At 41.4% G+C, this 12,300-nt stretch overlaps 1 protein-coding gene across 1 annotated transcript in view; it reads left to right on the top strand.

Annotated features, from left to right (window-relative positions):
* stk32a (serine/threonine kinase 32A) overlaps nt 1–10,802 on the top strand; it is a gene marked incomplete at its 5' end in the record, with an annotated part of 40,794 nt that extends 29,992 nt beyond the window's left edge. Inside the window, 2 exons of the mRNA XM_071539657.1 lie at nt 8,616–8,680; nt 10,685–10,802. Coding sequence (XP_071395758.1) covers nt 8,616–8,680; nt 10,685–10,802 — 183 coding nt within the window. The remainder of the gene's footprint in view (nt 1–8,615; nt 8,681–10,684) is intronic.
* Between the last annotated feature and the right edge of the window lie 1,498 nt (nt 10,803–12,300).

The following is a 12,300-nucleotide window of genomic DNA, read 5'->3' as shown; positions in this document are numbered from 1 at the left end:
AGGACAGCCAAAACTTTGTTTATGCTCGCTGACAAAACGAAACAATTCTACAACAATAGCTATAACATTAACATCAGTTAAACAGTCAAAAGATTGATAAAAATATATGGTAAACTGATATTACCGTGTTTGACAGCCCAATCCCAGCCTCATCCATGATCGAAAGAAACATTCTTCAAGTGTATCAAGTCCATGGATCAATGGGAGTTAAGGAAATGGTCAAAAACATACAGTAGGTGCTGATTGGCCGAAAAAGAGTTCTGTGAATCTTCACTCGATTGCTCTTCCTCAACGACCAGGATGTGTGTCTCAGTAAACTGAAATTGAATTGCAAGAATTGAATTTGAATTACGAGAACTGAATTTGAATTGTGAGAACTGAATACAGTTTCAGAGCAAATGAATTCAATTTCATAATATTACATTCAGTTTCAAGTTTATTGGAATTCAAACTAATAAATTCAATTTCAAATTATGCTATTCAGATTCAGTTTTTCAATGCAATTATTAAAGGTAAACAATACAAATTCAGATTATGTGATTCAAATTCAGTTTTTTCATGCAATTATTCAAGTTGAGCAATTCAAATTCAAATAAAATAAATAATTCAATTTCAGTTTCTAGTGACACATATTTCTGCCCATAGTGAGAGAGAGAGAGAGAGAGAGAGAGAGAGAGAGAGAGAGAGAGAAGGGGAATATAGTACGTGCAGCATTTCTAAAGCAGAACAGATCAATATTAAATGAAGAAAGCTGGCTGCCCTAATGCCTGTCCCAGCCTGCTACTTACTCATTACCCTAAGGCTTCTCTATATTCTTTTAGCATTTTCCTCTCCTCTCTTCTCCTATCCTCTCCTCACCTCTTCTCCTCTCCCTTCCCCTTTCCTTTCCTTCTCTCCTCTCCCTTCCCCTTTCAATCTCTCCTCTCCTCCCTTCCCTTTCTTCTCCTACTCTCCTTTTTTCTCTCATTTCCTTTATTCTCCTCCCCCTCTCCTCTCCCAGAATCTGCTCCTCCTCCAGACTGAAACTCTCTCACCGTGTTTTTACCTCGTAACTCTCTGCATCCACCATACTGTGTACACCTCGCTCTCCCTTTTCACCCCTCCTCCCCCTCTATCCCTCCCTTCATCCATTTTTCACTCATTCGCCTCGCCCCTGTTTTATCTCTCTCCCTCTGCCTCCCTGTAGCTGCTACGCTCATAATGTAGCATAGAATTAGCTCAATTAAATCACTGATAATGCGGCAGAAAATTGGACTCGTGTTGTGAGAACAAAATAAATAGGCACCAACCCCCCCCCCCCCCCCCCCCCCCACACACACACACACACATACACACATATACATATACACATGTATCTGTCTCCTACTCTCACATGTCCTTCAAGTTTAAGTTGACGTTATTGTCACATATGTATGAAATACAATGGAAACTTACCACGTACCACAATCTCTTTAGAGGCTTTAGATTTTGTAATACAGTATTTGTGTTTTTTTATGCACATATACTCAGGGCATCTGCAGGTTTCAGAAAACCAAATGTAAGACTTTGCAAAACCTTTTAATTGATACTTTGAATTGAATTTAAAACCAGCCTACATCCCATTGAATATAGCTAGTTCTAAAACTATAAATGCTCAGTGTATGACAAAGGACTATAGGAAATTCAATGTTTAAAGACTTGATGCCCAACTGTGTGTATTAAAGCAGATGCTATGATTGGCAGATTGTATTAATCAATTCTGTTACAGTAATCTAAGTGTGGACTTGCATGTGGGTGAAACTAACTGTGACCAACTGGAAGTGCAAATTAAGTAATATTACATTAGAAAATGACACCGTCACGACCGGAACTGCACCATTCATGGCTTTTGCATTAATTTGTTCACTTCACTTTCCAACTCGGCTTTGACAAGATATCAACAAATGTAAAAAACACAATACTTCTTTATAATTGTATATTTGCATCAAAATGAAACATAATTAAAAATTTAAACCTGTAATCACATGGTGAAAAGATAGGGAAAAGTACAGAAAATCTGTCTAAAAACTGTATTTAAGACATTTTAATAGACACCCACATGTCTGGTGGTGATGGCATTTGCTTTCTGCCCACTGCCCTGAATGTATGAATTAGGGCTTATTTCACAATTAAATCCCCCAACAAAGCTATTCCAGTCACTATGCATACTGTATATACACATATTAATCAAATCACAAACAAAAGTCAGTCTCTGCTGCAGTCGGAAACAAAGTAAAACCAGACAAGGACGTTGAGAAATGTCCCTCTTGGGCTCTCATCCAGCAGAACACTCCCTCTTGGTTTGTCTCATTAAATGGAAAGTTTAATCTAGCAGTTGGGGCAATTAACTTCTGAACCCTCCTTTTAAAGCCATCAAATAAGGAGGGAGAGAGGCAGAGAGAGAGAGAGGGGGAGAGACAGAGTGAGACAGAGAGGGAGAAAGAAGTGGTGAATTGTCTACAGGTTAAAGCATTGTTATTATTCACAGTCTGTCCTTGGCAAGGCTGGAGGCTTCTTTGGCAGCGTGCATGGACGCCGAATCCAGCAAGCTTTCTGGAGCCTTTCCTACCTTCTCTCCCTATATCCATCCATCCATTCATCTGTCCATCCATCCATCCATCCAGCAAGCAGCAGGGTGAAAGTTCCAGATTTGATCCATTGTGAATCCACCGAGATGCTGAACCCTTACCAGCTTCAGCGGTGTTGTGCTGCCAAACAGACAAATTTCACCCTCTGGGATCACTGGAGAATCACAAAAATCCATCCATCCATTCGTACGTTCATCCATCCATCCATCCATCAAAATCAAAATCAAAATCTCAGGCCTTAAGCCCTTCAGGGAATCATCAATTTCCATCTGGAATTGTCTCTTGAGAGATGGGATGTGTCTGGTGGAAGTGTGTGTGAGAGAAAGATAAGAAAAGTATAGACCAAAACACAAGAGGGACTTAACCGGGGCTTGTGTGTGTGTCTGTGTGTGCGCATGTGTGTGTGATTGGAAGAGCGAGAGAGATCTTTGGGTAATCCCTAAGATTAAGATGAAATTGGTGCCAAAACAAATTTACCAAAAAATATCTTTGCTGCCTGGTGAAATGCCAAAATATGCAATATTATCTGCAAAATGCAGTGGAGATCGAGTCAGTGATTATTTCTATTGTGTGTTGAATTTCATAGACACCTGATTCATACTGTTAATTAATATCAGTTAACAGTAATTGCTTTCCTCGAGAGTGAGATAGAGAGCTGGAGAGATATGCAGGGAAGTGTACTTTAGACATTATAATTTGGTAATTACCATGTCACCTGATCAAGGGAGAAGCAGCAAAGGGATGCAGAGAGAGAGAGAGAGAGAGAGAGAATAGACTTTGAAACATTTCTGGCATCAGATGTAATTAGCTGTGATATGTTGATGATGTTCCCTCCCACATCTGGCCTCTGTATATTTTAGCAATACCTTGCTATATAGCCAGACAGGAGAGAGTATCTGTGAACTGTCGGCTAATGTAAAAGGGTCGATTCAAGCAAAGTGTGTGAGATTTTATTACACACATTCCAGTTTGTTTTGTATTTTTTCAAGGATCCCATTTTCATATCCGGCAATGTTCACTTGAGCAGTTGGGGAAGTCTGCTGTAAAGTCCCATCGAGTCCTAGACAATACAATGGCAGAGCTTAGCGTGATGACACAACCTTGGCAAAGCAAAGTGACGTGATTGAAGAATCTTAATTAAACTTTACCTAATTCAGAATCTGTTTGGAAAGATATCACAACTTGGTTGACAGATCAGAGCTGTTTGACTGTACGAGCTTTTCTACGACAGCAGAGTGACAGACAGCAGTGTGATATGTTGACAGATGTCTAAATAGATGCTCTGTAAAGCAAGTTGTCTAACAGAATATAAGAATGGGCATTGTAACCACAGTAGATTTGCTCTCAGTGTGTGTATCCTGTATAAATAAAGGTTTCAATTCAATTCAAATACCTCTAGCATCGGTAGCCCAAACGTTTATGAATCTGGGCTTACAGGAAGGTTGCCATTTCGAATCTCCAGACCAATTCGGAAAATCTGAGAAGGGAAAATAACCCTTTCCTCTTCTACTACAACTACAGAACCATCAAAGTGCTTATGAGCAAGGAACTAAACCTCCAACTGCTCCAGGAGAGATGCTCTGTTGGCAGCAGTTCAACAGTGCTGCTTATGTTTAACCTGCCCCTACAACAACATGATGTCACACAAATATGTGAAATGAACACAAACTGAAACGCCGATTTGCATGCTGTGGACACTTATGATGTGAAAATAACATTTCTCCACCACAAACTGAATTACGTTCCAAAGGTTGGCCAGTGGTTACATTTAGGCAAGTAAAACAACTTTGGTTAAGTTTAGGCAAGTGAGTAAGTAGGGTTAAGATTATGGTTAAGTTAATTAAAACAACTCGGTTATGGTTTGGGTTAAGGTTATGGTTAGGCAACTAAAACAACTTGGTTAAGGTTAGGGAAAGGCTTTGGTCATGGTTAAATAAGAAAAACGTTTTCCTTTGTACGAGCCGAGAATTGAACCCCAGTCGCCGGTGTCAAATGCAAAATGCAGACGCCCATCCATCACCCCGACCACAACACCCTTACTTTCCACTGCGTATTTTGGTGTTAACAAGTCGTGCTCATTTCATGTTTTTCTGAGAGATCAGGTTGCCCCGCAACGACTGACCAAGGCCATTGCTGTAAATGAGAATGTCTTCTTAGTCAAGCTGGTGAAATGAGGGTTAAACACAGAGGGACAAAAGCCGGCGGAGACGTGCTTTGTAAACGGACTGACAGATATACAGAAGGCAGAGTAATATGAAGGTGCTGTTCTCGTTATCAGGTTCTGTCATGCCCTTTAGATCTGAGAAGAGAGGAGAGCGATATGTCAGCGTGACAGCATCAGAGAGCCGCCGCCTCATGCCTCGCGTCTTATCTGTCATATCTGTAATCTGTCACACACTGATGTTCCACGACTTCAACGCACGCCTCCTCCGTCTCTGTCTGCTCGTTGCTTTGCCCTTCCTGTATCCCGCCCACACACACACGCACACACACACACAGGCACACCCTCTTCTCCTGCTGTTTCTCCTTCAGGCCCAATTTCTCTCTGTCTGCTTGTCTGTGTGTTAAGTGGTTTGCGCTGTCGCCTCACAGCGAGAAGAACCCGGGTTTGATTCCCGACCCTGGCCGTTTCCATGTGGAGTTTGCGTGTTCTCCCTGTGTGTGTTCAGGCGGCTTTGCTCCGGTTTCCTCCCACAGTCCAAACCCATGCAAGTCAGGTGGACTGGAGAGTCTAAATTACCCATCGTTACAAATGTGAGTCTGTCTATCTGCCCTGTGATGGACTGGCAACCTGCCCAGGGTGTTTTCCTGCCTTCTGCCCAATGCATGCTGGGATAGGCTCCAGCTCCCCACGACCATGAATAGGAATAAACGGGTAGAGAAAATTAATGTTTGTCTCTCTTTCTCATTCACAGGCGCACAAACAAAAACGCTGAACAACAGACCTCCCTCTTGTTTCTCCACTTGCTCTCTCTCTTCTCTGTTTCTCTCACCCACACATACAGAAATGAATAAACAAACGCACACACACCTTCTGTTCCTCTCCCTCGTTCTTTTGCTTTGTCTCTCAAATGCACACACACCTTCCTTTGCTTTCTCTCCTCTCTCTCTCTCACTCTGTCTCTCTGTCCCATTTTATTTGCTGGCTGGTGGTCTGCCAGTGGCTGCCCCCCCCCACTGTGACAGCACCTGTACAGAGCGTCTCTGCTGGGCTGTGTGACTGACAGCTCTGGGCAGGGGGTCAGCCAATTTTTTCCTGAAGAGGCTTCTTCCTGGAGCCTGGAGTTTAGAGGGTTCATCTGACTGGAGGGGTGTGTGGAGAGGCAGCGTGTGTGTGTGTGTCTGCTGTTGTATTTCTATCCATATGAGGACCAAATGCCCTCACAAAGGTAGAAAGTTCAGGAAAATCCACCAAAGTGACAACATTTTGCCGCTCGTTACTTCTTTAAGGGGCTAGTTTTTGGGTTATGTCCTGGGTTTAGGGTTAAGATTAGATTTAATAATAATAATAATAATAAACTTTATTTGTATTGCACCTTTCATACAAGAAATGCAGCTCGAAGTGCTTTACAACAAAGAAATTACATGCACCAAGTGCTTCACATAAAACTTGACAATGATAGTGAAAATAAGATAAAGAGGAGAATAGATTACATAGAATGCATCTTCACAAGAAAATTTAGGGGGGGTATCCTGGTGGCTCAGTGGTCTAAGGCGTGTACCATGTAATCGCGATGTCCTGGTTTCAAATCCAGCCTGGGACCTTTGTTGCATGTAATCCCTCTCACACTTACCCAATATTTCTTGTCTCTCTCTCCACTTTTACCTCTCAAATAAAGGCAAAAATGGTCAAAAAATAAGAAAGATTAGGTTGGCATGTAGTGGTGATGGTTAGGGTTGGGGATTAAGGAATGAATGTAGTCAATGAAGGTCCTCACAAGTAATACAAGCTTGTGTGTGTGTGTGTGTATCTGCATGTGAGCACGCACTTCTGTCACTTGTCTGCTAGTGTGTCTTACACACATACTACACACACACACACACACACATCCCTCCCATAGAGATCATACAGTGTCATAATGATGATGTATCTCTATGATCTCGCTCCTCGCTGCCTCCTTGGGAGAGTGAGGAAGCACCTGTCCTACTTATCTTGGCACTACAAGACTGCGAGGACAGCCTGGCATGATAGAGGCGGATGTTCTCACATGATTAAGTGGGGTAAATATGTATGAGTGCATGGAGCAGGTGGAGACGTCAGAGCACAAGTGTCCTCTAAAGTTAGGTCAATTTCCTCCATTTATCTGGCAGCAAATTAAATGACAAGGACAGAAATAAAAAATGGGGTTGATGAAGGACTGTTTGAAGTATGACTGATAAGACATTTTCTGAAAGTGCTTTTCAAAAACACTCAAAGAAGCTGTACGCTAAATTCAGAAAGTCATAAAAGGCACAATAAAACACAGTAAAAGTAGCACAGCGTAACATAATAAGAAAGTCATGAGCAAAGTCAGTGCTACTACATAGTTTCACCTCACAAAGAGATTATAATTATTATTATTATTTATAGTTATTCCACCAGATTCCAAAGTTGCCAAAAGTTATAGTGGAAGACCAGCCTCTGCAGTCACATTGCTAAGGTGAATGCAGGTGGAAAGACTCCTACTGGAAATGTCCCTTTATAATTACTACCTTCTTGGTACAGTGCTATCTGTTGTTAATGTTGCACTAGGCAAGATTTTTATGTAAAAGCACACAAAATGGGCCTGCAACAGAGCGGAGCGTCCCATCCCCTGTCATTAGGACAGTGTAGACTCACCATATTTGCCTAAATAGATTTCAGTTGTTTTCAGTTTTCAGTTGCAGGTTTGGTCACTGGCAGGAAATCTTCTGGGCGCACGGGAAGTGACAAATCAATACTTAAATGCTAAATATAAAGATCATTTTCTGAAGATCAGTGAGCAAGCGCTCTGTGCAGACAAAGCTGGACTCACCAACGATGGTTGAACTAGCAGGGAATTTTTTTTCCCACCATCTCCACCTCTATCAGCCACAAAGAAGAAGAAATTTAGGCCTGAGGAGTGTGCAGTTTATTGATGTCACTTTATATGATTTTTGTGCCATCGAGTCCTAATTTTCAAAATTTCAAACAGTTATTTCTCTCTGCCAGTCACAAAACGCTCATGAGAAAGATGCACGACTAAAAACAGAAAGTTGCCTGACATTGAAAATACTGTTGTGAAATAGTGGTCAGTGTGGTGGAGGATGAGTTTATGCATTTGCCTTCAATGCTGATGACCTGGGTTCAATTCCAAGTTTGTAGAAGATTTATGTGAGAAATGTGAGTCAAGTTTTATTTTTTAGCAAAAAAGCAAAACTTTCACCCAAAGCCATCCTTTAGGTGAAAATGCTGTGTCCAATTCATCTTCACACAATTCATGTCCACAGTACGTAATCTGCGTTTCAGACTTTGTGCTCATTTCATAAAAAAATTATGAGATCATGTTGGTTTTTTTAAAGTAACTTCCAGCCTCAGCCAAAAAAAACAAAAACAAAACAGGCCTGCTATGCTCCCTCTGATGTAACTACAATATGTGTGATTCACCACAATGTGTTTCTCGTGTCCACATGGGAACACTGCTCTAGCTACAATACATACTGTGCAGAATGTTCTTCTCTGTTCTCCGTTAGCTTGTTCCTGGTTTCCAGGAGTGAGCAACTGATACAAGGAGAGTAGAGTGTATAGTCTACTGCTTATTTTACATCTTCCACTGTTCCTTTGCACTGTATGTGAGGTCCTGTTGGCTCTGTGCGATGTTCGCCAGCATGTACTATGAAATTCTCTAAGTTGTATATATACTGTATTTCTGCACCAGTGTCACCAAAACAACTTGTGTATTCGGCGAATTAATTCTGTAGCTGGAGATATGACGACTAAAGATCCTCCCTGATCTTGTTGTTGCTTTTCCAGATGTTGCTGATGTTGCTGTCTGTGTGTTTCTTCCCCAGAATGGCCAACTGCAGCAGCGTCTGGACAACGTTCAGCGAGACTTCATCGTCTTCAACAGAGAAAAGTGAGAACCTCCATTACCCGTCCCACACATGTCCCTTACACCCAATACATCCCATGTTATTGAAAATAGAAGAGAAGATCCAAGGCGCTCTCCTGGAGTTAAAAAGCCTTTATTGACCTTGGCTATTTCATGTTAAAACACACCAGGCCTCCTTCAGGGTGCAGAGAACAATGAAACCCCGAGTACCTTGGATCTTCTCTTCTATTTTCTTCACATATGGACTCCCCACATGTCCAATGAGCACCTCCAGTGAACAGGTTTGAAGCCCATGCAGCGTTCCTCTTCTGATCCAACACATCTCATGTTATTGTTAACAGAGGGCACAGTAATGTAAAGTTACACAAAATATCCCAACGGTGGAACGACTGCCCTTTTAGAAACGATTTTTTTCACGAGTTTTTTCATCAGAATCAAACCGTTTTAAAAATGCAATGTACTTCCTGGCAAAAATTACGTCAAATACTGTATACTGTATACCCAAATGCTCTGATTAGTCGATTCTATGCATGGTTAATGAGGTATCCTGTAGTGTGTCAGACAGAAGCCAGGGACAGAGTGAAAGTGAGATAGGTGATAGGCAATTGAGAGATTTGAGAGAGCAACATAGTCTGGTGTAAAATGATAACAATGTGATTATTTGCAGATTCTCACTTCTCTTGAACAGGCATATTATTTTTCATTAGACTAGTTAAGTGGAGAAGATCTGGTCTGTGTGTGTGGGTGTGTGATTAACTGTGACAGAAGGGAGAGAGCGAGAGAGAGACCTCTGTGTCGATAATCCTTGGCTTATACTGGGTTGGCATTTAAAATATTTCGGGATTTTCACAGTAGAATTTACTTTAGCGCTGCTTGTGCCTTGAGCATTAGATGTTGCCACTTTGCACGATTGCCCAAAAAAAAAGGGTGGTGCTCAGTATGTTCACACAGCCACACCCTCCAACCTGCTGAGAATTGGCTGAGCATAGAGAGAGAGACGTAAAGCAGTTATAACAAATTAGATGAACCATCAAAAACGGACTCCTTGCATTAGAAGTCTGAGCAGGCTTTTGTGTAATTAATTAGAATTACAATAATTTAACTTAAACGACATTACGGGAACGGCAGGGTGTCCCAGTGGCTAGAGAGGCTGTTCCATAACTGAAAGGTCCCAGGTTTGCGCTCAGGCAGTGTAAGTCGCTCCAGATAAAACATGAAGGTATTCAGCACATTGAATGATTCAAATAAGACTTATTTGAGTCAAGGTGGCAACACAGACCAAGATATTATCTGTCTCCTGGAAAGCAGCATAGGCACACAAGTACCAATATTTATATTCTAATTATTATATTATGTTCACAAAGTAATATCTCAGTTTAGTTCATTAATTTGTCCAGGACTTCTTACATGCTGCAATTCTTCTCTTATCTTACCTATGGCTCTTACAAAGTCCAATATGTTTTGCTGAAAAGCTTTCTGCACCATTCGTAAAAGTTCAATAGCGAAGTTAAGCATTTTCTTGATAGACTGATGTAACAGCATCAACCCAGTGGCAACATCTTACATTTGCAGCTAAAGGTCTGAATAGTAATTGATCTAAAAAAAAAAGGTCTCCCAATATTGCATTTTTTTGGCATTTACAATGTACACAAACAGTTATGTAAAATACCTTATCAGTTTCCTTCAAGGGTAATATGTGAGAATTACATTTTATAAATAACTTCATCACAGTGCCGTGTCTTAGAAAACCTTTTAATTGTTGCATATTCAAATTACACTTTGTTTAAATTACAGTAGCAGTGTGTGATTATACACAAATTTGAATTGACTTTGCCATGTAGAGAGTACACAAGTAGACTGAGAATAAACAGAAGATAATGAAAAGAAAAATTGTCCACTGTCTGGAATATACTCCTTTCATTTTTACTACTTTCACAGTGTTTTTATGGAGTTGTCACAGGCTTATTATGTTTTCTTTAGGTATAGCATCTGTTCAACCAAAGTAAGAGTATGTTTTTCACCCAATAGGTCAAAGAAAGCAGCAGTGGACTCTGAGTCTTCTGAGCTGTCGATGACTGAGAAGAACAAGGCTATAGAAGACGGACAGAACAACAACGTCGAGCCGGCTGCCTACATATCAGGATAGGCCTAAAGACTGTAGATCCCTACCTGCTCCAAAGTCACCTGCGCCAGCCCACAGCTTGTAGATCAGCACTTGACACCCAGTCTATCACTTTGCACCTATTGTTCTATCAGCACAGGCACTGATCGCACTCACAAAACACCCAACTGTACACACCCATGCATCACTGCTCACCCACAATTACCACCTTATCCAGCGCTGCAGGGGTAAAAATGGATTCCTGGAGCAGCAAGCCAAGCCAAAACCCAGGCTTTCACCCCTTCCCTCACACCCAGAAGAATGACTCTCAGCGGGGCATCGCTCATATCACGCTCCCCTGCATTGCTCTGGTGCTCCATAGTCCGCTGAACCTCCTCTCTCCCCTGGGCAGTGAGCTGCAAACAGCAAACAGGAAGTCGCTCCGCTGCCAAAAGAAAGACAATGACATGGCCGCTCAGCTCTGACATGAGAAATGACAAATGAAGCTTGGCTGCAAATATGAGACTGATTCTCCAGCGCTGCGGCGAAGCGGACTTGTTGTGAATCGGCTGAGGGAGTTGGGATGGCGTTAACTTACTGGAAAACAAACACTTGGGTGGATGGTTCTGCATTTATGTGCAGATCTAGCTGACTTGAGAATAGAGCACGACACTTAAGAGTAGACAACGTTAAAACTGAGAGGTTAGACATAAAATGAGATTAAAACGAGGCCTTTGTTTTTAAGACAGCAACCACAGATTCCTCTACTGAGATAGAAAATAAAGAGCTGAACTGTAGGCTTGAGCGTGAATGGCTCACTTTATCATAGCAGCAGAAACATGGTTGTAGTGGTCATTATGCTTAGCTTTGCTAGTCAAGCTAACAAAGATGATAGGATTGCAGCATTTTGTACTTTGTCCCCGCTCCGTCAGTTGCAGACTTAGGCGAACCATGCAGCAGGTTTTCTTCAAATGTGTATGCTTTAAGTTGGAGTTTACATTTACTGTCAAGTCGCACAGTAGATTGAGTTATAGTTAAACAATGAACAGCTTAAAACTCCTTTAAAAATAAATTTGTGGCATAACCTCAACGCTGTTTGCCTCAATCTGCAAATGATTGGCTATAGGGCTTCAAATAAAGATTTATGGCTCTGAAACTGTAGGAAAGGTAGATAGATGGTAGATGTTATATGTTCTGCACTGAACCTTGCTTTGCACACGCTTCTTCATTAATTGTAGCATTTATGCACAGAGAGACAAAAAATTATAAAGCTGTGAGTGAATACTTTCTCCTTTAGGGATGGTTTCACAGACGTGGATTAAGCCAAGCCTCGGACGAGACAAGATTCATTTTTCAATTAAAGTCTGCATCGAAATTTGTTTTGCCTGATAATAATGCCAGTTCCCTTACTCTAATGTGTTGAATCCAACCAATTATATAGATGTGCCGCCAGAAAAGTCTGTACATTTGCATTTGCAGCAAATTACTCCCATAGAAGAAGAGGAGATTTGCATTCTCCTTCTGCTGCCATGTACTTGTGCAG

Source organism: Centroberyx affinis, unplaced genomic scaffold, assembly GCF_046629955.1.
Source record: "Centroberyx affinis isolate AG114_WGS23_722 - 3 ecotype Tasmania unplaced genomic scaffold, CSIRO-AGI_Caff_v1 ptg003481l_1, whole genome shotgun sequence".
Taxonomy (NCBI): Eukaryota; Metazoa; Chordata; class Actinopteri; order Beryciformes; family Berycidae; genus Centroberyx; species Centroberyx affinis.
Note: the sequence above shows the minus strand (reverse complement) of the source record. Positions and strands in the feature narration are given on the sequence as shown.